Genomic DNA, 24092 nt, shown 5'->3' with positions numbered 1-24092 from the left:
AGTCACAAGGCTGCGGGACTGGACAGCATCCCAGGGCGAGTACTCAAGATGTGCGCAGCACAACTGGCAGGTGTGTTTACTGACATTTTTAATTTCTCCCTCTCTCAGTGTAGAGTGCCCTCCTGCTTCAAATTATCCACCATTGTCACTATACCAAAAAAGATCAAGGTAACATACCTGAACAACTGGCATCCTGTCGCACTCAGCTCAATAATAAGCAAATACTTTTGAGAGGCTGGTCAAGGACTACATCTGCAGCTTGCTACCACCCAAACTGGATAGCCTACAATTCACCTAACAACACAACCAATCACAGGCGATGCAATAGCCACTGCTCTGCATACCGTCCTTACATACCTGGAGAAGAAGGATGCTTATGTGAGAATACTGTTCTTGGACTACAGTTCAGCATTCAACACCATAATTCCATCCAGGCTCGACAAGAAGCTCAGAGACCTTGGCCTTGACCCTGCCTTGTGCAGCTGGATACTGGACTTCCTGTCAGATCGCCAGCAGGTTGTAAGAGTGGGTTCCCTCACTTCCAACTCTCTGACTCTCAATACAGGAGCCCCTCAGGGCTGTGTACTAAGTCCCCTCCTTTACTTCCTGTATACTCATGACTGTATCGCCATCCAGAGCTCTAATCTGCTAATTAAATTTGCCAACAAGGTGGCCTACAGAGAAGAAGTCATCTCTCTGACACAGTGGTGTCAAGAAAACAACCTCTCCCTCAATGATAGAGGTGTACAAGATGATGAGAGGCATTGATCTTGTGGATAGTCAGAGGTTTTTTCCCAGGGCTGAAATGGTTGCCACAAGAAGACACAGGTTTAAGGTGCTGGGGAATAGGTACAGAGGAGATGTCAGGGGTACGTTTTTTTACTCAGAGTGGTGAGTGCCTGGAATGGGCTGCCAGCAACGGTGGTGGAGGCAGATATGAATGGATCTTTTAAGAGACTTTTAGATAGGTACATGGAGCTTAGTAAAATACAAAGCTATAGGTAAGCCTAGTAATTTCTAAGGTAGGGACATGTTCGGCACAACTCAGTGGGCTGAAGGGCCTGTACTGTGCTGTAGGTTTTCTATGTTTCTTATGTCACAAAAACAAAGGAGCTGGTTGTGGATTACAGGAGAAATGGAGACAGTTTAACCCCTATTGACATCAATGGATCTGGGGTTGAGAGAGTAAACAGCTTTAAGTTCCTCGGCATCCACATCACCGAGGACCTCACATGGTCTGTACACACCAGTTGTGTGGTGAAAAAGGCACAACAGCACCTCTTTCACCTTAAGACTGTTTAGGAAGTTAGGGCCCCCAGATCCTCAGAACTTTCTACAGGGGCACAACTGAGAGTCTCCTGACTGGCTGCATCACTGCCTGGTATTGGAACTGTACCTCCCTTAATTGTAGGACCCTGCAGAGAGTGGCGCAGACAGCCCAGCACATCTGTAGTTGTGAACTTCCCATGATTCAGGACATTTACAAGGACAGGTGTGTAAAAAGGGCCCGAAGGATCATTTGGGGACTCGAATCACCCCAACCACAATCTATTCCAGTCACTACCGTCCGGGAAACGGTACCGCAGCATAGAAGCCATGAAAGCCAGAGCCAACAGGCTCCAGGACAGCTTCTTTCACCAGGTCATCAGACTGATTAATTCACGCTGATATGAGTGCACTTTTTATTACATTGACTGTTCTATTTATTATAAATTATTATAAATTACCATGATTGCACATTGCACATGTAGACTGAGACGTAACGTAAAGATTTTCACTCCTTATGTGAAGGATGTAAGAAATAAAGTTAATTGAATTCAATATCAGCATACTGCTAGTGTCTTACATAGAAAATAGGTGCAGGAGTAGGCCATTCGGCCCTTCGAACCTGCACCGCCATTTATTATGATCATGGCTGATCATCCAACTCAGAACCCAGCCTTCCCTCCATACCCCCTGACCCCTGCAGCCACAAGGGCCATATCTAACTCCCTCTTAAACATAGCCAATGAACTGGCCTCAACAGTTTGCTGTGGCAGAGAATTCCACAGATTCACCACCCTCTGTGTGAAGAAGTTTTTCCTAATCTCGGTCCTAAAAGGCTTCCCCTCTATCCTCAAACTGTGACCCCTCGTTCTGGACCTCCCCAACATCGGGAACAATCTTCCCGCATCTAGCCTGTCCAATCCCTTTAGGATCTTATACGTTTCAATCAGATCCCCCCTCAATCTTCTAAATTCCAACGAGTACAAGCCCAGTTCATCCAGTCTTTCTTCATATGAAAGACCTGCCATCCCAGGAATCAATCTGGTGAACCTTCTTTGTACTCCCTCTATGGCAAAGATGTCTTTCCTCAGATTAGGGGACCAAAACTGCACACAATACTCCAGGTGTGGTCTCACCAAGGCCTTGTACAACTGCAGTAGTACCTCCCTGCTCCTGTACTCAAATCCTCTCGCTATAAATGCCAGCATACCGTTCGCCTTTTTCACCGCCTGCTGTACCTGCATGCCCACTTTCAATGACTGGTGTATAATGACACCCAGGTCTCGTTGCACCTCCCCTTTTCCTAATCGGCCACCATTCAGATAATAATCTGTTTTCCTATTTTTGCCACCAAAGTGGATAACTTCACATTTATCCACATTAAATTGCATCTGCCATGAGTTTGCCCACTCACCCAACCTATCCAAGTCACCCTGCATCCTCTTAGCATCCTCCTCACTGCTAACACTGCCACCCAACTTCGTGTCATCCGCAAACTTGGAGATGCTGCATTTAATTCCCTCATCCAAGTCATTAATATATATTGTAATCAACTGGGGTCCCAGCACTGAGCCTTGCGGTACCCCACTAGTCACCGCCTGCCATTCTGAAAAGGTTCCGTTTATTCCCACTCTTTGCTTCCTGTCTGCTAACCAATTCTCCACCCACACCAATACCTTACCCCCAATACCGTGTGCTTTAAGTTTGCACACTAATCTCCTGTGTGGGACCTTGTCAAAAGCCTTTTGAAAATCCAAATATACCACATCCACTGGTTCTCCCCTATCCACTCTACTAGTTACATCCTCAAAAAATTCTATGAGATTTGTCAGACATGATTTTCCTTTCACAAATCCATGCTGACTTTGTCCGATCATTTCACTGCTTTCCAAATGTGCTGTTATCACATCCTTGATAACTGACTCCAGCAGTTTCCCCACCACCGACGTTAGGCTAACCAGCCTATAATTCCCCGGTTTCTCTCTCCCTCCTTTTTTAAAAAGTGGGGTTACATTAGCCACCCTCCAATCCTCAGGAACCAGTCCAGAATCTAACGAGTTTTGAAAAATTATCACTAATGCATCCACTATTTCTTGGGCTACTTCCTTAAGCACTCTGGGATGCAGACCATCTGGCCCTGGGGATTTATCTGCCTTCAATCCCTTCAATTTACCTAACACCACTTCCCTACTAACATGTATTTCACTCAGTTCCTCCATCTCACTGGACCCTCTGTCCCTTACTATTTCTGGAAGATTATTTATGTCCTCCTTAGTGAAGACAGAACCAAAGTAATTATTCAATTGGTCTGCCATGTCCTTGCTCCCCATAATCAATTCACCTGTTTCTGTCTGCAGGGGACCTACATTTGTCTTTATCAGTCTTTTCCTTTTTACATATCTATAAAAGCTTTTACAGTCCGTTTTTATGTTCTCTGCCAGTTTTCTCTCATAATCTTTTTTCCCCTTCCTAATTAAGCCCTTTGTCCTCCTCTGCTGAACTCTGAATTTCTCCCAGTCCTCAGGTGAGCCACTTTCTCTGGCTAATTTCTATGCTACTTCTTTGGAATTGATACTATCCCTAATTTCTCTTGTCAGCCACGGGTGCACTATCTTCCTTGATTTATTCTTTTGCCAAACTGGGATGAACAATTGTTGTAGTTCATCCATGCAACCTTTAAATGCTAGCCATTGCATATCCACCGTCAATCCTTTAAGTGTCATTTGCCAGTCTATCTTAGCTAATTCACGTCTCATACCTTCAAAGTTACCCCTCTTTAAGTTCAGAACCTTTGTTTCTGAATTAACTATGTCACTCTCCATCTTAATGAAGAATTCCACCATATTATGGTCACTCTTACCCAAGGGGCCTCTCACGACAAGATCGCTAATTAACCCTTCCTCATTGCTCAAAACCCAGTCCAGAATAGCCTGCTCTCTAGTTGGTTCCTCGACATGATGGTTCAAAAAACCATCCCGCATACATTCCAAGAAATCCTCTTCCTCAGCACCTTTACCAATTTGGTTCACCCAATCTACATGTAGATTGAAGTCACCCATTATAACTGCTGTTCCTTTATTGCACACATTTCTAATTTCCTGTTTAATACCATCTCCGACCTCACTACTACTGTTCGGTGGCCTGTACACAACTCCCACCAGTGTCTTCTGCCCCTTAGTTTTACGCAGCTCTACCCATATCGATTCCACATCTTCCCGGCTTATGTCTTTCCTTTCTATTGCGTTAATCTCATCTTTAACCAGCAACGCCACCCCACCTCCCCTTCCTTCATGTCTATCCCTCCTGAATATTGAATATCCCTGAACTTTGTGCTCCCATCCCTGGTCACCCTGGAGCCATGTCTCTGTGATCCCAACTATATCATAATCATTAATAACAATCTGCACTTTCAATTCATCCACCTTATTACGAATGCTCCTTGCATTGACACATAAAGCCTTCAGGCGCTCTTTTACAACTCTCTTAGCCCTTTTTAATGCTTGCCCTGGATTTGTCGGCCTGCCACTTTTACTTTTCTCCTTTGTACTTTTTGCTTCTACGCTCACTTTACACCCCTCTGTCTCTCTGCACTGGTTCCCATCCCTCTGTTGTGAACTAACCTCCTCACGCCTAGCCTCTTTAATTTGATTCCCACCCCCCAACCATTCTAGTTTAAAGTCACCTCAGTAGCCCCCGCTAATCTCCCTGCCAGGATATTGGTCCCCACAGTGAAGATTGATGCAAAATACTCATTTAGTTCATCAGCCATCTCCTTGTCCCCCATTATTATTTCTCCTGCCTCATTTTCTAGCGGTCCTATATCCACTCATTTCTCTTTTATTTTTAACATATTTGAAAAAACTTTTACTATCCACTTTGATATTACTTGCTAGTTTACTTTCATAATTCATCTCTTCCCTTCTAATGATTTTTCAGTTGCTCTCTGTAGGTTTTTAAAAACTAATTTTTGCTTTGTTGTTTGCCCTTTCTTTTGCTTTTACAATAGCTTTGACTTCCCTTGTTAAGGATATTAAGGATGAAGTCTCAGGGTACTTGGAGGCATATAATAAAATAGGTCTCCGTCAACATGAATTGCTCAGAAGAAAATCTAGTCTGACAAACATGCTGGAATTCTTTGAAGAAATAACAACCAGGATAGACAACAGAGAATCAGTGGATGTTGTGTGGGGTGCCACATGAAGCTGCTTAACATTTAAGAGCCCATGGTATTACAGGAAAGATACTAGCATGGATAAAGCAGTAGCTGATTGGCAAGAAGCAAAGAGTGGGAATAAAAGGACCATTTTTTGGTTGGCTACTGGTGACCAGTAGTGGTATTCCACAGGGGCCTGTGATGGACCCACTTATTTTTACGTTATATGTCAAAGACTTGGATTACAGAATTAATGGCTTTGTTGCAAAGTTTGTGGACAATGCAATGAAAGGTGGAGGGGAAGGCAGTTCTGAGGATGTAGGGAGGCTACAAAAGGACTTAGACAGATTACGAAAATAGGCAAAGAAGGAAGATGGAATACAGTGTTGAAAAGTGTACAGTCATGCAATTTGGTGGAAGAAATAAAAAGGTAGATTATTTTCTAAATGTAGAGAAAATTCAAAAATCTGAGGTGCAAAGGGACTTGGGAGATCTTTTGCAGGTTTTCCTAAAGGTTAATTTGCAGGTTGAGTCTGTGGAAAGGAAGGCAAATGCAATGTTAGCATTCATTTCAAGAGGATTAGAACACAAAAGCAAGGATGTAATGTTGAGGCTTGATAAAGCACTGGTGACGCCTCACTTGCGAGCAGTTTTGGGCCCCTTATATTTGAAAGTATATGCTGGCATTGGAAAGGGTTCAAAGGAGGTTCACGAAAATTATTCCAGAATTGAACGGCTTGTCATGTGATCAGCATTTGATGGCTCTGGGCCTGTATTCACTGGAATTCAGAAGAATTCAAAACCTATCAAATTTTGTATGGTCTTGATGGAGTGGATATGGAAAAGATGTTTCCTATGGTGGGAGAGTCTAGGACCAGAGCTCACAGCTTCAGAATAGAGGGGACATCCTTTTAGAATGGAGAGGAGGAGGAATTTCTTTAGCCAGATTGTGGTGAATCTGTGGAATTTGTTGACACGGGTGGCTGAGGAGGCCAAGTCACTGAGTATATTTAAGGCAGAGGTTGATAAATTCTTGATTGGTTAATCATGAAGGGATACAGGGAGAAGATAGGAAGTTGGGTCTGAGAGGGGAAATGGATCAGCCATGATGAAATGGCAAAGCATATGGTCTTATCTCCTTTCCTGAGTCAACTTTGAATATCTTGCTTTTGTGTGGATTGGAAATGTGCCAGAAAACTGGATAACAACTTTGCAGTGCACCCAGGTACAATCCATGGGAGTTACCCACAACTTCTAGCTGCCTGTCACTTTAATCCCAATCCCTGTCTGACCTGTGGCCTCCTGCAATGTTCCATTAAGGCCCACTGTAAACTTGAGAACAGCACCTAAGTTACTCATGTGACCATGTCCTAGACTGCAAGACTTCACATTCAGCTGTTTCAGATACTCACTTTTTGTATCGCCGTATCTACTCTGGGTTAGCAGTCTATAATATTTGCAGTGTTTTCCACCTTTACCAACACTGAAATTTGCATTTCATAGCTTTTACATGGCTCCTTCTTTCTAACTACTCCATTATATGAAGGGTGTGGAGGTTTTTGAAGATGTTTACCAGTTAGCTGACTAGATTAGCTATAAGGAGAGGCTGTTTTCTGTGGTGTGCCAGAGGCAAAGAGGCAATCCGATCAAAGTAGATAAATTTGAGAAGTATGGACAGGGAGGCAGCCTTTTTCTCTTGGATGGAAAAAGTCAAGTATGAGATGGCATAGCTGTGAAGTAAAAGGGGAATGGTTTAAGAAATTTGAGTGCTAGATGACTAGACTGTGCTGTGGGGGAGTTGGAAGAAGCAGAGACATTTGGACAGCCACATTAACATCTGCCTGCATGTGATCCATATCACTCATGGGAAATTTAAATTGGCACCATGATTAGCACATGGACTTAAGGGCCCGTCCCTGTGCTGCTCTAAAACTGTACCATTTTATATCACCTCTTCACATTCTTCAGAGGAAAATGAGTCACTTCATGCTGTGTAAATTTCACACCTTTCGTATACCTGTCCACTTTACTATTGTGGCCTATATCTGTAAATTTGAGATCAGGTAATGTGGACTGGGTTAGTAAAACATTAAAAATATGGTGGTCCTAACATACTAATAAATACTTTCCACAAGTTTAAAAAGGGCATTCCTCTCTGCCTTCCATGCATGGGGCATGAGTGGCAAGGGCCGAATTTGGGGGAAGCAAGCTTTTATTCTCAAATACAATGTACTTAATGTCCAGTATGTTACTTTATACTCTATTGGGGAAAACAGAGTTGAATTGAACCCAGTAGAAACATTTTAAACACACTTTAAAAAACTTGCAAACAAGGAGAAAGAGTCAGGAAATATACTTACCTGCAGAAAAGATGACGTCTCATAGAGCTGCTCCACAGTGCTGTCATTTATTATCAGGTTACCCGTGTATGCGTATCCAATGATTATCTCAAGTGTCGGTGCATGGACATTTTGCAAATGAACATGTGTCTGTTTGCTTTCGCTTAATCCACTCATAAACATTGCCCTGAAGAAACATCCAAAACAATTCACTAACTTGAAACATTATGAAGATAGGAGTTGTTGATCTAACAGTATTTTCACTTATGTTTTGTTCCAAATTCCATCCTTTTGCAGTAAGTCTTAGTGCTCCCCTGCCTTGCTATTTTATCACAAAATGGTGCATATTAGCTAATGTAAAAACAAGAGAGAAGGCATAACACAAAGCAAATATTAGTGGGAAGATAGAGGTTGGGAAGCTTTAAAAAACCTACAGAGAACAACTAAAAGAATCGTTAGAAGTTAAAAGATGAAATAGAAACATAAAAACAGAAAACCTGCAGCACAATACAGGCCCTTTGGCACACAAAGCTATGCCGAACATTTCCTTACCTTAGAAATTACCCATAGCCCTCTATTGTTCTGAGCTCCATGTACCTGTCCAAGAGTCTCTTAAAAAACCCTATCGTATCCGCCTCCACCACCATCACCGGCAGCCCATTCTACGCACTCACCACTCTCTGCATAAAAAAACCTACCCCTGACATCTCCTCTGTACCTGCTTACAAGCACCTTAAAACTGTGCCCTCTCGTGCTAACCATTTCAGCCCTGGGGAAAAGCCTCTGATTATCCACACGATCAATACCTCTCATTATCTTACACACCTCTATCAGGTCACCTCTCATCCTCCATCGCTCCAAGGAAAAAAGGCTGAGTTCACTCAACCTATTCTCATAAGACATGCTCCCCAATCCAAGCAACATCCTTATAAATCTCCTCTGCACCCTTTCTATGGTTTCCACATCCTTCCTGTAGTGAGGCAATCAGAACTGAGCACAGTACTCCAAGTGGGGTCTGACCAGGGTCCTATATAGCTGCAACATTACCTCTTGGTTCTTAAACTCAATCCCATGATTGATGAAGGCTAATGCACCGTATCCCTTCTTAACCATAGAGTCAACCTGCACAGCAGCTTTGAGTGTCCTATGATACCCCTGATCCTCCACACTGCCAAGAGTCTTACCATTAATACTATATTCTGCCATCATATTTGACCTACCAAAATGAACCACCTCCCACTTATCTGGGTTGAACTCCATCTGCCACTTCTCAGCCCAGTTTTGCATCCTATCACTGTCCTGTTGTAACCTCTCACAGCCCTTCACACTATCCACAACACCCTCAACCTTATTGTCATCAGCAAATTTACTGACCCAACCCCCAACTTCCTCATCCAGGTCATTTATAAAAATCACTTAGAGTAGGGGTCCCAGAACAGATCCCTGAGGCACACCACTGGTCTCCGACCTCCATGCAGAATATGACCCGTCTACAACCTCTCTGTGCCTTCTGTGGGCAAGCCAGTTCTGGATCCACAAAGCAATGTCCCCTTGGATACCATGCCTCCTTACTTTCTTAACAAGCCTTACATGGGTACCTTGTCAAATGCCTAAAATATGAAAGCAAACTAGTAAACAATATCAAAGTGAACAGTAAAAGCTTTTTCAAGTATGTAAACAAAAAAGAAATGGGATTGCTAGAAAATGAGGGCAAAGAAATAATAACGGGGGACAAGGAGATGGCAGATGAACTAAATGAGTACGATGAACTAAATGATAACCTAAAGACAGCAAAAAAGAAATTACAGACCAGTTAGCCGGACCTCAGTGGTTGGGAAGTTGCTGGAGTTAATTGTTAAGGATGAGGTGATGGAGTACTTGGTGACACTGGACAAGATAGGACAAAGTCAGGATGGTTTCCTTCAGGGAAAGTCTTGCCTGACGAACCTGTTTGAATTCTTTGAGGAGATTACAAGTAGGATAGATAAAGGGGATGCAGTGGATGTTGTATATTTGGACTTTCAGGAGGCCTTTGTCAAGGTGCCATGCACGAGGCTGCTTACCAAGTTAAGAGCCCATGGTATTACAGGAATGTTACTAATATGGTGAGAGCATTGGCTGATTGGTAGGAGGCAGCAAGTAGGAATAAAAGGATCCTTGTCTGCTTGGCCGCCCAGTAACTATTGGTGTTCCAAAGGGGTCAGTGTTCAGACCACTTCTTTTCATGCTGTACATCAATGACGGATTTGTTGGCTTTGTTGCCAAGTTTGCAGATGATATGAAGATTGATGGAGGGGCAGGTAGCGTTAAAGAAACAGGTAGGCTGCAGAAAGACTAAGATTAGCAGAATGGGCAAGTAAGTGGCAAATGAAACACAACGTTGGAAAATGCATGGTCAATTTGGTAGTATAAGTAAGTGCGCAGACTATTTTCCAAACGGAAAAAAATCCAAAAATCTGAGATGCAGAGGGAGTTTGGAGTCCTTCTGTAGGTTAACTTGCAGGTTGAGGCTGTGGTGAGGAAGTCAAATAGAATGTTAGCATTCATTTCCAGAAGTCCATAAGACAGAAGTAGGCCATTCGGCCCATCGAGTCTGCTCCGCCATTTTTATCATGAGCTGATCCATTTTCTCCTATTTAGTCCCACTCCCCTGCCTTCTCACCATAACCTTTGATGCCCTGGCTACTCAGATACCTATCAATCTCTCCCTTAAATACACCCAATGACTTGGCCTCCACTGCTGCCCGTGGCAACAAATTCCATAGATTCACCACCCTCTGTCTAAAAAAATTTCTTCGCATTTCTGTTCTGAAAGGGCGCCCTTCAATCCTGAAGTCATGCCCTCTCGTACTAGACTCCTCCATCATGGGAAACAACTTTGTCACATCCACTCTGTCCATGCCTTTTAACATTCGAAATGTTTCTATGAGGTTTCCCCTCATTCTTCTAAACTCCAAGAAATACAGTCCAAGAGCGGACAAACGTTCCTCATATGTTAACCCTCTCATTCCCGGAATCATTCTAGTGAATCTTCTCTGTACCCTCTCCAATGTCAGCACATCTTTTCTTAAATAAGGAGACCAAAACTGCCCACAGTACTCCAAGTGACATCTCACCAGCACCTTATAGAGCCTCAACATCACATCCCTGCTCCTATACTCTATTCCTCTAGAAATGAATGCCAACAGTGCATTCGCCTTCTTCACTACTGACTCAACCTGGAGGTTAACTTTAAGGGAATCCTGTACGAGGACTCCCAAGTCCCGTTGCATATCAGAACTTTGAATTCTTTCCCCATTTAAATAATAGTCTGCCCGTTTATTTTTTCTGCCAAAGTGCATAACCATACACTTTCCAACATTGTACTTCATTTGCCACTTCTCTGCCCATTCTTCCAATCTATCCAAGTCTCTCTGCAGACTCTCCGTTTCCTCAGCACTACCGGCCCCTCCACCTATCTTCGTATCGTCAGCAAACTTAGCCACAAAGCCATCTATTCCATAATCTAAATCGTTGATGTACAATGTAAAAAGAAGCGGCCCCAATACTGATCCCTGCGGAACACCACTGGTAACCGGCAGCCAACCAGAATAGGATCCCTTTATTCCCACTCTCTTTTTCCTGCCAATCAGCCAATTCTCTATCCACGTATGTAACTTTCCCGTAATTCCATGGGCTCTTATCTTGTTAAGTAGCCTCATGTGTGGCACCTTGTCAAAGGCCTTCTGAAAATCCAAATATACAACATCCACTACATCTCCCTTGTCTAGCCTACTGGTAATTTCCTCAAAAAATTGTAATAGGTTTGTCAGGCAGGATTTTCCTTCAAGGAATCCATGCTGAGTTCTGCCTATCTTGTCATATGCCTCCAGGTACTCTGTAACCTCATCCTTGACAATCGACTCCAACAACTTCCCAACCACCGATGTCAAGCTAACAGGTCTATAATTTCCTTTTTGCTTCCTTGCCCCCCTCTTAAATAGCGGAGTGACATTTGCAATCTTCCAGTCCTCCGGAACCATGCCAGAATCTATCAACTTTTGAAAGGCATCACTAATGCCTCCGCAATCTCCACAGCTACTTCCTTCAGAACACGAGGGTGCATTCCATCTGGTCCAGGAGATTTATCTACTTTTAGCCTATTCAGCTTCCTGAGTACTTTCTCTGTCGTAATTGTGACTGCGCACACTTCTCTTCCCTGCCATCCTTGAGTGTCCTGTATACTGCTGTCTTCCTCAGTGAAGACTGATGCAAAATACTTGTTCAGTTCCTCTGCCATCTCCTCATCTTCCATTACAATTTCTCCAGTATCATTTTCTATCGGTCCTATATCTACTCTCACCTGTCTTTTACTCTTTATATACTTGAAAAAGCTTTTAGTATCCTCTTCGATATTATTTGCTAGATTCCTTTCACAGTTAATCTTTTCTCTCTTAATGACCTTCTTGGTTTCCTTTTGTAAGGTTTTAAAAACTTCCCAATCCTCTCTCTTCCCACTAATTTTTGCTTCCTTGTATGCCCTCTCTTTTGCTTTAACTTTGGCTTTGACTTCTCTTGTCAACCACGGTTGCATCCCTTGGTAAATCCATGCTGGCTCAGCCCAATCCTATCACTGCTATCAAGATATGCTGCTATTTCATCTTTAATAATGGACTCTAGCATCTTCCCCTCTACTGATGTTAGGCTAACAGCGTGATAGTTCTCTGTTTTCTCCCTCCCTCCTTTACGGGGAGAGGGCCGTCGAATGGGGTTGGGGGGGGGGGAGGATCAGTCATGTTTGAATGGTGGAGCAAACTCCATGGGCCAAATGGCCTAATTTTGTTTCTGTGTCCTCTGGTCCTTATAATTCCATTTTTCCCATTGTGCCTTTTACATTGTTCAAATAACAAAGAGAAAGTCTCTAGACAGGGTTTAAGATCATCTGTAAAGTTCCTCAATTAAAAGTAATTGTCAGAAAATGCTTGTTTAAAATTTGAGCTCAAATATCTTGAAACAGATGGAAACATCTCAGCCTGAGACGTCAACAGCACTCTTTTCCATACATGCTGCTTGGCCTGCTGAGTTCCTCCAGCATTTTCTGTGTGTTGCTTGGAATTCCAGCATCTGTAAATTTTCTCTTATTTGTCATTGAATTAACCTTCCATGATCTACCTAACCTAGTCAACAAGTTATAGGTTCTCGCTATCTTCACCCTGTGCCATACTGACACAAAAGTCTATGTCTTCATACATCCATAGGATGGCGATATCCAGACGAAATGGCCAGCACTTTACTCTGTGACAGGGAATTACTACAGGTCTACCCTGTGCGTCAGCGACCAGGACACCTCACTCCAACAGGCTGAATGTCTTTTACACCTGGTTTGATGCAAAGAGTAAAGTGCGCTTGCCTGACAAATTTGTTGGAATTTTTAAAAGAAATAACAAACAGGATAGACAAAAGAGCATTGGTTGATGTATGTACTTGGATTTTCCAAAGGCCTTTAACAAGGTGCCACACGAGGCTGCTTAACAAGCTACAAGCCCATTGTATTATAGGAAAGATTTTAGCATGGATAAAGCCTTGGCTGATTGGCAGGAGGCAAAGAGTGGGAATAAAGGGAGCAATTTCTGGTTGGCTGCTGCTGACCAGTGGTGTTCCACAAGGGTCTGTGCTGGGACCAATTCTTTTTACATTATATGTCAATAATTCGGATGATGGAATTGATGGCTTTGTTGCAAAGTTTGCAGATGATATGATGATAGGTGGAGGGGCAGGTAGTTTTGAGGAACATAAAATAGTACAGCATATTACAGGCCCTTCAGCCCACAATGTTATGCTGACCATTAAACCCTGCCTCCTATATAACTCCCCACCCTAAATTCCTCAATATACATGTCCAGTAGTCTCTTCAACTTCACTAGTGTATCTGCCTCTACCACTGACTCAGGCAGAGCATTCCACGCACCAACCACTCTCTGAGTAAAAAACCTTCCTCTAATATCCCCCTTGAACTTCCCACCCATTACTTTAAAGCCATGTCCCCTTGTATTGAGCAGTGGTGCCCTGGGGAAGAGGCGCTGGCTATCCACTCTATCTATTCCTCTTAGTATCCTGTACACCTCTATCATGTCTCCTCTCATCCTTCTTCTCTCCAAAGAGTAAAACCCTAGCTCCCTTAATCTCTGATCGTAATCCACACTCTCTAAACCAGGCAGCATCCTGGTAAATCTCCTCTGTACCCTTTCCAATGCTTCCACATCCTTCCTATAGTGAGGCGACCAGAAATGGACACAGTACTCCAAGTGTGGCCTAACCAGAGTTTTAAAGAGCTGCATCATTACATCGCGACTCTTAAACTCTATCCCTCGACTTATGAAAGCTACACCCCATAAGCTTTCTTAACTACCCTATCTACCTATGAGGCAACTTTCAGGGATCTGCGGACATGTACCCCCAGATCCCTCTGCTCCTCCACACTACCAAGTATCCTGCCATTTACCTTGTACTCTGCCTTGGAGTTTGTCCTTGCAAAGTGCACCACCTCACACTTCTCCAGGTTGAACTCCACTGCCACTTCTCAGCCCACTTCTGCATCCTATCAATGTCTCCCTGCAATCTTCGACAATCCTCTACACCATCTACAACACCACCAACATTTGTGTTGTCCGCAAACTTGCCAACCCACCCTTCTACCCCCACATCCAGGTCGTTAATAAAAATCACGGAAAGTAGAGGTCCCAGAACAGATCCTTCTGGGTCACCATTAGTCACAACCCTCCAGTCTGAATGTACTCCCTCCACCACGACCCTCTGCCTTCTGCAGGCAAGCCAATTCTGAATCCACTTGGCCAAACTTCCCTGGATCCCATGCCTTCTGACTTTCTGAATAAGCCTACCGTGTGGAACCTTGTCAAATGCCTTACTAAAATCTATGTAGATCACATCCACTGCACTACCCTCATCTATATGCCTGGTCACCTCCTAAAAGAACTCTATCAGGCTTGTTAGACACCATCTGCCCTTCACAAAGCCATGCTGACTGTCCCTGATCGGACCATGATTCTTTAAATGCCCAGAGATCCTATCTCTAAGAATCTTTTCCAACAGCTTTCCCACCACAGATATACGGCTAACTGGTCTATAATTACCCGGACTATCCCTACTACCTTTTTTGAACGAGGGGATAACATTCGCCTCCCTCCAATCCTCCGGTACCATTCCCGTGGACAACGAGGATATTAAGATCCTAGCCAGAAGCTCAGCAATCTCTTCCCACACCTTGTGGAGCAGCCCGGGGAATATTCCGTCAGGCCCGGGGACTTATCCATCCTAATGTATTTTAAGAACTCCAGCACCTCCTCTCCCTTAATATCTATATGCTCCAGAACATCAACCTCACTCATATTGTCCTCACCATCATCAAGTTCCCTCTCATTGGTCAATACCGAAGAAAAGTATTCATTGAGGACCTTGCTCACTTCCACAGCCTCCAGGCACATCTTCCCACCTTTATCTCTAATCAGTCCTACCTTCACTCCTGTCATCCTTTTGTTCTTCACATAATTGAACAATGCCTTGGGGTTTTCCTTTACCCTACTCACCAAAGCCTTCTCATGCCCCCTTCTTGCTCTTCTCAGCCTCTTCTTAAGCTCCTTTCTTGCTACCCTATATTCCTCAATAGACCCATCTGATCCTTGCTTCCTAAACCTCATGTATGCTGCCTTCTTCCACCCCACTAGATTTTCCATCTCACTTGTCACCCATAGTTCCTTCACCCTACCATTCTTTATCTTCCTCACCGGGACAAATTTATCCCTAACATCCTGCAAGAGATCCTTAAACATCGACCACATGTCCATAGTACATTTCCCTGCATGATCATCATCCCAATTCACACCCGCAAGTTCTAGCCTTGTAGCCTCATAATTTGCCCTTCCTCAATTAAAAATTTTCCTGTCCTCTCTGATTCTATCCTTTTCCATGATAATGCTAAAGGCCAGGAAGTAGAGGGGCCACAGACAAATTAGCAGAATGGGCAAAGAAATGACAGGTGGAATACAGTGTCAAGAAGTGTATTGTCATGCACTTTGAAGAAATTAAAGATTTTACTATTTTCTAAATGGAGAGGAAAATACAAAAATCGGAGGCACAAAGGGACTTGGGAGTCCTTGTTGAGGATTCCCTGAAGGTTAATTTGCAGGTTGAGTCTGTGGTGAGGAAGGCAAATGCGATGCTAGCATTCATTTCAAGAGGACTAGAATATAAAGGCAAGGATATAATGTTGAGACTTTAAAAAACACTGGTGAGGCCTCAAGAAGTATTGTGAGCAGTTTTGGACTCATTATGTTAGAAAGGATGTGCTGAAACTGGAGAATATTCAAAGGAGGATCACAAAACTGATTCAAGGATTGAACAACTTATCATATGAAGAGTGTTTGATGGCTCTGGACCTAGTGAATTCAGAAGAATGAGGGGGTGATTTCATTGAAACCTATTGAATGGTGAAAAGCCTTGCTAAGAGTGGGTGTGGAGAGGATGTTTCCTATGGTGGCAGAGTTTAAGACTAGAGGACATAGTCTCAGAATAGAGGGATGTCCTTATAGAATACAGAGTAGTAGGTATTTCTTTAGTGAATCTGTGAGCCTTCTTTAAGCACCCTATCAACCTGTGTAGCCACTATCATGGAGCTATGAACTTGGATCCCAAGATCCCTCTGCTCAACAACACTGCTATCTCCTTGCATTTGCCCTATCAAGGTGCAACACCTCATGTTTATCTGCGTTAAACTCCATCTGTCATTTCTCCGCCCATATCTACAACTGATCTATACCGTACCGTTTTCTTTGTCAGTCTTCTACACTATCCACAATTACATCAATCTTGGTATCATCTGCAAACTTACTAACCCACCCATCTACTTTTTCATCTAAGTTATTTATATACATCACAAACAGCAAAGGTCCCTGCACAGATCTCTGCGGAACACCACTAATTACAGACCTCCAGTTCGAAGAAGTCCCTTCGACCACTACATTCTATCATCTATACGCAAGCCAGTTTTGAATCCAAACAGCCAAATCACCACGGATCCCATGCATCTTAATCTTCTGGATTAGCCTCCAAGGAGGGACTGTAACGCCCGACTAAAATCCATGTAAACAGTATACACTACCCTACCTTCATCAATCCCTCTCGTGACCTTGTCAAAAAACAATTCTATGAAGTTGGTAAGACATGCCCTGCACAAAGCCATGTTGCTCTCCCTTATTTGGCCATGGATTTCCAAATGCTCATATATCCTATCTCTAAGAATTTTCTCCAGCAATTTCCCTACAACTGACAGGAGACTCACCGGTCTATAGTTCCCAGGATTTTCCCTTGTTCCCTTCTTAAATACAGCTACAACAAATAGCCCCTCGCCAGTGTTCCGGGACCTTGCCTATGCCTACAGATGACACAAAGATACTGGTCAAGGCTCCAGCCATCTCACCTCTTGCCTCCTTCAATAACCTGGAATAAATCCCATCAGGCCTTGGGGACATCCGTCTTAATGGTGGATCTGTGGAATTACTTGCCACAGACAGCTGTGGAGGACATCTTTATGTATATTTAAGGCAGAGGTTGATAGATTCTTGATTGGTCAAGGCATACAGCATACAAGGTGAAAGCAGGAGACTGGGGCTGATAGGAAAATTTGATCAGCCATGATGAAATGGCAGAGCAGGTGTGATGGACCAAGTGGCTTAATTCTGCTCCTATATCTTATGGTCTTAATACTCATTAGGAGACACAATACTTCCTCCTCCTTGAACTCTAAATGCCTTAACATATTTATATACTCAGCACTGATCTTCTGGTCCTCCATGTTCCTATCCTTGGTAAATACTAAAACAAGGTACATACCTCACTCATATTCTCCACATCCAAACTAATGTCCCCCTCTTCACCCTTGAGTGGCTCTACGCTCTCTCCCTAGTTATCCTCTTGCTCTTGATGTATGTATAAAATGTCTTAGGTTTCATCTTAATCCTACTTGTCAAGGATTTTTCATGGCTTTCCTAATTCCTTTTCCTTCTTTCTAGCTTCTTTATAATCCTCATGTGCTCCGTTTGATCCTAACTTCTAAAGCTTTAAATACTTTTCCCTTTACTTCTTGACTAAATTCATCACCTCTCTGGACATACAAAGTTCTCTTATCATCCATCCTATCAACCTTTTGGTTTCATCAGACCATAAACAGGGACATGCCGTTCCTGAACTCTGTGCAATTGACCTTTAAACACCATTCACATGTCTGATGTGGACGTAGAGAAAAGGTGTACCCAATTAACACTTTGTTCCTGCCTAATGCCCTCGTGATCTGCTCTACTCCAAATTAAAACTCTCCAATAAAAAGTGCCTACAAAAAGTATTCAGCCCACTTCACAGTATTCATTTTTTTTCATGCTTTGTTTTACAGCATTGAATTACAGTGGATATAATTTAGCTTTTTTGACACTGATCAACAAAAAAGACTCTTTCATGTCAAAATGAAAACAAATTTCTTCAAATTGGTCTGTTATTAAAATTATTAAACAAAATGATTGACTGCATAATTACTCACCCCCTTCAAGTCAGTATTTAATTGATGCACCTTTGGCAGCAATTACAGCCTTGAGTCTGTATGGATAGGCCTCTATCATCTTTGCACATCTGGACACTGCAATTTTTCCCCATTCTTCTTTACAAAACTGCTCAAGCTCTGTCAGATTGTATAGGGATCATGAGTGAACAGTCTTTTTCAGTCCAGACACAAACTTTGAATTGGATTGCAGTCTGGACTCTTCGACTTGGCCACTCCAGAACATTAATTTTGTTGATTTTAAGCCATTCCTGTGTAGCTTTGGCTTTATGCTTAAGGTCATTACCTTGCTGAAAAACAAAATTTTCCCCAAGGCACAGTTCTCTTGCAGACTGCAACAGGTTTTCCTCCAGAATTTCCCTATATTTTGCTGCATTCAATTTACCCTCTCCCTTCACAAGCCTTCCAGGGCCAGCTGTAGTGAAGCATCCCCGCAGCATGATGCAGTCAACACCATGGGGATGGTGTGTTTTTTATTATCTGCAGTGTTTGACTTCAACCAAACATAGTATTTAGTTAGTCTGATGGCCAAAAAGCTCAATTTTGGTTTTATCAGACCATAAAACCTTCTTCCGGCTGATTTCAGTCTCCCACATGCTTTCTGGTAAACTCTAGCCGAGATTTCATGTGAGTTTCTTTCAACAGTGGCTTTCTCTTTGCTACTCTCCCACACAGTTGTGACTGGTGAAGCAACTAGGCAGCTGTTGTTGTATGCACAGTCTCTCTTATCTCTGTCACTGAAGCTTGTAACTCCTCCAGAGTTGCCATCAGTCTCTTGGTGGCCTCTCTCACTTAGTCCCCTTCTTGCACAGTCACTCAGTTTTAGAGGATGCCCTGCTCTAAACAGACTTACAGCTGCACCATATTCTTTCCATCTCCTGATGATTGATTTAACTCTAAGGGATATTAAGTGACTTGGAAATTTTCTTGCCTCTATTTCCAGAGTTGTGCGTTACAATAACCTTTTTGCAGACTTGCTTGGAGTGTTCTCTTGTCTTCATGGTGTAGTTTTGCCAGGGTACTCACTCAATGGCAGTCAAACTGCCAGTGCTACGTGACAGAGATGGTAAGAATTGGAGGAGATGGCAGTTGAATACATGGCTGAGGAGTTGGTGCAGGGAGCAGGGTTTTAGATTTTTGGATCACTGGGATCTCTTCTGGGGAAGGTGGGACCCGTACAGAATGGATAGATTGCACCTGAACTCGAGGGGGACCAATATCCTTGCAGGTAGGTTTGCTAGCATGGTTCGGGAGGGTTTAAACTAATTTTCAAGGGGGATGGGACCCAGAGCGATAGAACAGTGAAAGCAGTGCACGGAGTAAAGCCAGACCTAACATATAGGGAGGCTTTGAGGAAAGAGAAGCAGAATAAACAGTGTAAAGACAGTAAGGTAGAAGGGCTGAAATATGTGTACCTCAGTGCAAGAAGCATCAGGAACAAAGGTGATGAACTGACAGCTTGGATACGTACATGGCAGTATGATGTAGTGGGCATTACAGAGACTTTGCTGGCACCAGGGCAGGAATGGATTCTCAATACTCCTGGATTTCAGTGCTTTAAAAGGGATAGAGAGGGCAGAAAAAGGGGAGGAGGGGTGGCATCACTGGTCAGGGATACTACTACAGCTACAGAAAGGGTGCGTAAGATAGCAGGATCCCCTTTTGAGTCAATATGGATGGAAGTCAGGAACAGGAAGGGCGCAGTTACTCTATTGGTGGTATTCTACAGGCCCCCGGTAGCAGCAGAGATACAGAGGAGCAGGAGCAGAGGATGCTTTCCAAGTTCCATACCATCTTGGACAATGTCTCCCATCCACTACATAATGTACTGGTTGGGCACAGGAATACATTCAGCCAGAGACTCATTCCACCAAGATGCAACACAGAGCGTCATAGGAAGTCATTCCTGCCTGTGGCCATCAATCTTTACAAACTCCTCCCTTGGAGGGTCAGACACCCTGAGCCAATAGGCTGGTCCTGGACTTTCCTGGCATAATTTACATATTACTATTTAATTATTTATGGTTTTATTACTATTTAATTATTTATGGTGCAACTGTAACGAAAACCAATTTACCCCGGGATCAATAAATTATGACTATGACTATTGGGAGGCAGATTTTGGAAAGGTGCAAAAATAACAGGGTTGTTATTATGGGTGAGTTTAACTTCCCTAATATTGATTGGCACCTGATTAGTTCCAAGGGTTTAGATGGGGCAGAGTTTGTTGAGTGTCCAGGACAAATTCCTGTCACAGTATATGGACAGGCCGACTAGGGGGAATGCCATACTAGATCTAGTACTTGGTAATGAACCGGGTCAGGTCACAGATCTCTCAGAGGGTGAGCATCTGGGGGACAGTGACCACCACTCCCTGGCCTTTAGCATTTTCATGGAAAAGGATAGAATCAGAGAGGACAGGAAAATTTTTAACTGGGGAAGGGAAAATCATGAGGCTATAAGGCTAGAACTTGCCGGTGTGAATTGGGATGATGTTTTTGCAGGGAAATGTACTATGGACATGTGGTCGATGTTTAGAGATCTCTTGCAGGATGTTAGGGATAAATTTGTCCCTGTGAGGAAGATAAAGAATGGTAGGGTGAAGGAACCATGGGTGACAAGTGAGATGGAAAATCTAGTCAGGTGGAAGAAGGCAGCATACATGAGGTTTAGGAAGCAAGGATCAGATGGGTCTATTGGGGAATAAAGGGAAGCAAGAAAGGAGCTTAAGGGGCTGAGAAGAGCAAGAAGGGGGCATGAGAAGGCCTTGGCGAGTAGGGTAAAGGAAAACCCCAAGGCATTCTTCAATTATGTGAAGAAAAAAAGGATGACAGGAGTGAAGGTAGGACAGATTAGAGATAAAGGTGGGAAGATGTGCCTGGAGGCTGTGGAAGTGAGCGAGGTCCTCAATGAATACTTCTCTTCGGTATTCACCAATGAGAGGGAACTTGATGATGGTGAGGACAATATGAGTGAGGTTGATGTTCTGGAGCATGTTGATATTAAGGGAGAGGAGGTGTTGGAGTTGTTAAAATACATTAGGACAGATAAGTCCACGGGGCCTGACGGAATTTTCCCCAGGCTGCTCCACGAAGCGAGGGAAGAGATTGCTGAGCCTCTGGCTAGGATCTTTATGTCCTCGTTGTCCACGGGAATGGTACCGGAGGATTGGAGGGAAGCGAATGTTGTTCCCTTGTTCAAAAAAGGTAGTAGGGATAGTCCAGGTAATTATAGACCATAGAACCATAGAAACTACAGCACAGAAACAGGCCCTTTGGCCCTCCTTGGCTGTGCCGAACCATTTTCTGCCTAGTCCCACTGACCTGCACACGGACCATATCCCTCCATACACCTCCCATCCATGTATCTGTCCAATTTATTCTCAAATGTTAAAAAAGAACCCGCATTTACCACCTCGTCTGGCAGCTCATTCCATACTCCCACCACTCTCTGTGTGAAGAAGCCCCCCCCTAATCTTCCCTTTAAACTTTTCCCCCCTCACCCTTAACCCATGTCCTCTGGTTTTTTTCTCCCCTTGCCTCAGTGGAAAAAGCCTGCTTGCATTCACTCTATCTATACCCATCATAATTTTATATACCTCTATCAAATCTCCCCTCATTCTTCTACGCTCCAGGGAATAAAGTCCTAACCTACTCAACCTTTCTCTGTAACTGAGTTTCTCAAGTCCCGGCAACATCCTTGTAAACCTTCTCTGCACTCTTTCAACCTTATTTATATCCTTCCTGTAATTTGGTGACCAAAACTGAACACAATACTCCAGATTCGGCCTCACCAATGCCTTATACAACCTCATCATAACATTCCAGCTCTTATACTCAATACTTTGATTAATAAAGGCCAATGTACCAAAAGCTCTCTTTACGACCCTATCTACCTGTGACAACACTTTTAGGGAATTTTGTATCTGTATTCCCAGATCCCTCTGTTCCACTGCACTCCTCAGTGCCTTACCATTAACCCTGTATGTTCTACCTTGGTTTGTCCTTCCAACGTGCAATACCTCACACTTGTCAGTATTAAACTCCATCTGCCATTTTTCAGCCCATTTTTCCAGCTGGTCCAAGTCCCTCTGCAGGTTCTGAAAACCTTCCTCACTGTCTACTACACCTCCAAGCTTTGTATCATCAGCAAACTTGCTGATCCAATTTACCACATTATCATCCAGATCATTGATATAGATGACAAATAACAATGGACCCAGCACTGATCCCTGTGGCACACCACTAGTCACAGGCCTCCACTCAGAGAAGCAATTCTCTACCACCATTCTCTGGCTTCTTCCATCGAGCCAATGTCTAATCCAATTTACCACCTCTCCATGTATACCTAGCGACTGAATTTTCCTAACTAACCTCCCATGCGGGACCTTGTCAAAGGTCTTACTGAAATCCATGTAGACAATATCCACTGCCTTCCCTTCATCCACTTTCCTGGTAACCTCCTTGAAAAACTCCAACAGATTGGTCAAACATGACCTACCACGCACAAAGCGATGTTGACTCTCCCTAATAAGCCCCTGTCTATCCAAATGCTTGTAGATTCTGTCTTAGTACTCCCTCCAATAACTTACCTACTACTGACGTGAAACTCACCAGCCTATAATTTCCCGTATTACTTTTCGATCCTTTTTTAAACAACGGAACAACATGAGCCACTCTCCAATCCTCCGGCACTTCACCCGTAGACAGCGACATTTTAAATATTTCTGCCTGGGCCCCCGCAATTTCAACACTAGTCTCCTTCAAGGTCCGAGGGAACACTCTGTCAGGTCCCGGGGATTTATCCACTTTAATTTTCCTCAAGGCAGCAAGCACCTCCTCCTTTTCAATCTGTACAGTTTCCATGGTCTCAATACTTGATTCCCTCAATTCCATAGATTTCATGCCAGCTTCCTTAGTAAATACAGACGCAAAAAACCTATTTAAGATCTCCCCCATTTCCTTTGGTTCCGCACAAAGCCGACCACTCTGATCTTCAAGAGGACCAATTTTATCCCTTACAATCCTTTTGCTCTTAATATACTTGTAAAAGCTCTTTGGATTATCCTTCACTTTGACTGCCAAGGCAACCTCATGTCTTCTTTTAGCCCTCCTGATTTCTTTCTTAAGTATTTTCTTGCACTTCTTATACTCCTCAAGCACCTGATTTACCCCCTGTTTCCTATACATTTCATACAACTCCCTCTTCTTCTTTATCAGAGTTGCAATATCCCTTGAGAACCAAGGTTCCTTATTCCTATTCAATTTGCCTTTAATCCTGACAGGAACATACAAACTCTGCACTCTCAAAATTTCCCCTTTGAAGGGTTCCCACCTACCAATCACATCTTTGCCAGAGAACAACCTGTCCCAATCCACGCTTTTTAGATCCTTTCTCATTTCTTCAAATTTGGCCTTCTTCCAGTTCAGAACCTCAACCCTAGGACCAGATCTATCCTTGTCCATGATCAAATTGAAACTAATGGTGTTATGATCACTGGAACCAAAGTGCTCCCCTGCAAAGACTTCCGTCACTTGCCCTAATTCTATATGTTCTATATATAAACCTTCCAGATGCAGGTGTATTTTTACTACAATCAATTGAAATACCTTGACTGTACACAGGTGATCTCCACTTAACTAATTATCTGACTTACAATTGGCTGCACCAGTGATGATTCGGTATGTCATAGTAAAGGGGGTGAATACTTTTGCAATCAATTATTTTGTGT

At 43.3% G+C, this 24092-nt stretch overlaps 1 protein-coding gene across 1 annotated transcript in view; it reads right to left on the bottom strand.

The window, feature by feature from the left end:
* The window catches only part of kbtbd2 (kelch repeat and BTB (POZ) domain containing 2), an 84828-nt gene that overhangs the window by 22403 nt on the left and 38333 nt on the right, over positions 1-24092 (bottom strand). The window contains exon 3 of the mRNA XM_063067536.1: positions 7780-7945. Coding sequence (XP_062923606.1) covers positions 7780-7945 — 166 coding nt within the window. The remainder of the gene's footprint in view (positions 1-7779; positions 7946-24092) is intronic.

Source organism: Mobula hypostoma, chromosome 1 (assembly GCF_963921235.1).
Source record: "Mobula hypostoma chromosome 1, sMobHyp1.1, whole genome shotgun sequence".
Lineage (NCBI taxonomy): Eukaryota > Metazoa > Chordata > Chondrichthyes > Myliobatiformes > Myliobatidae > Mobula > Mobula hypostoma.
Note: the sequence above shows the minus strand (reverse complement) of the source record. Positions and strands in the feature narration are given on the sequence as shown.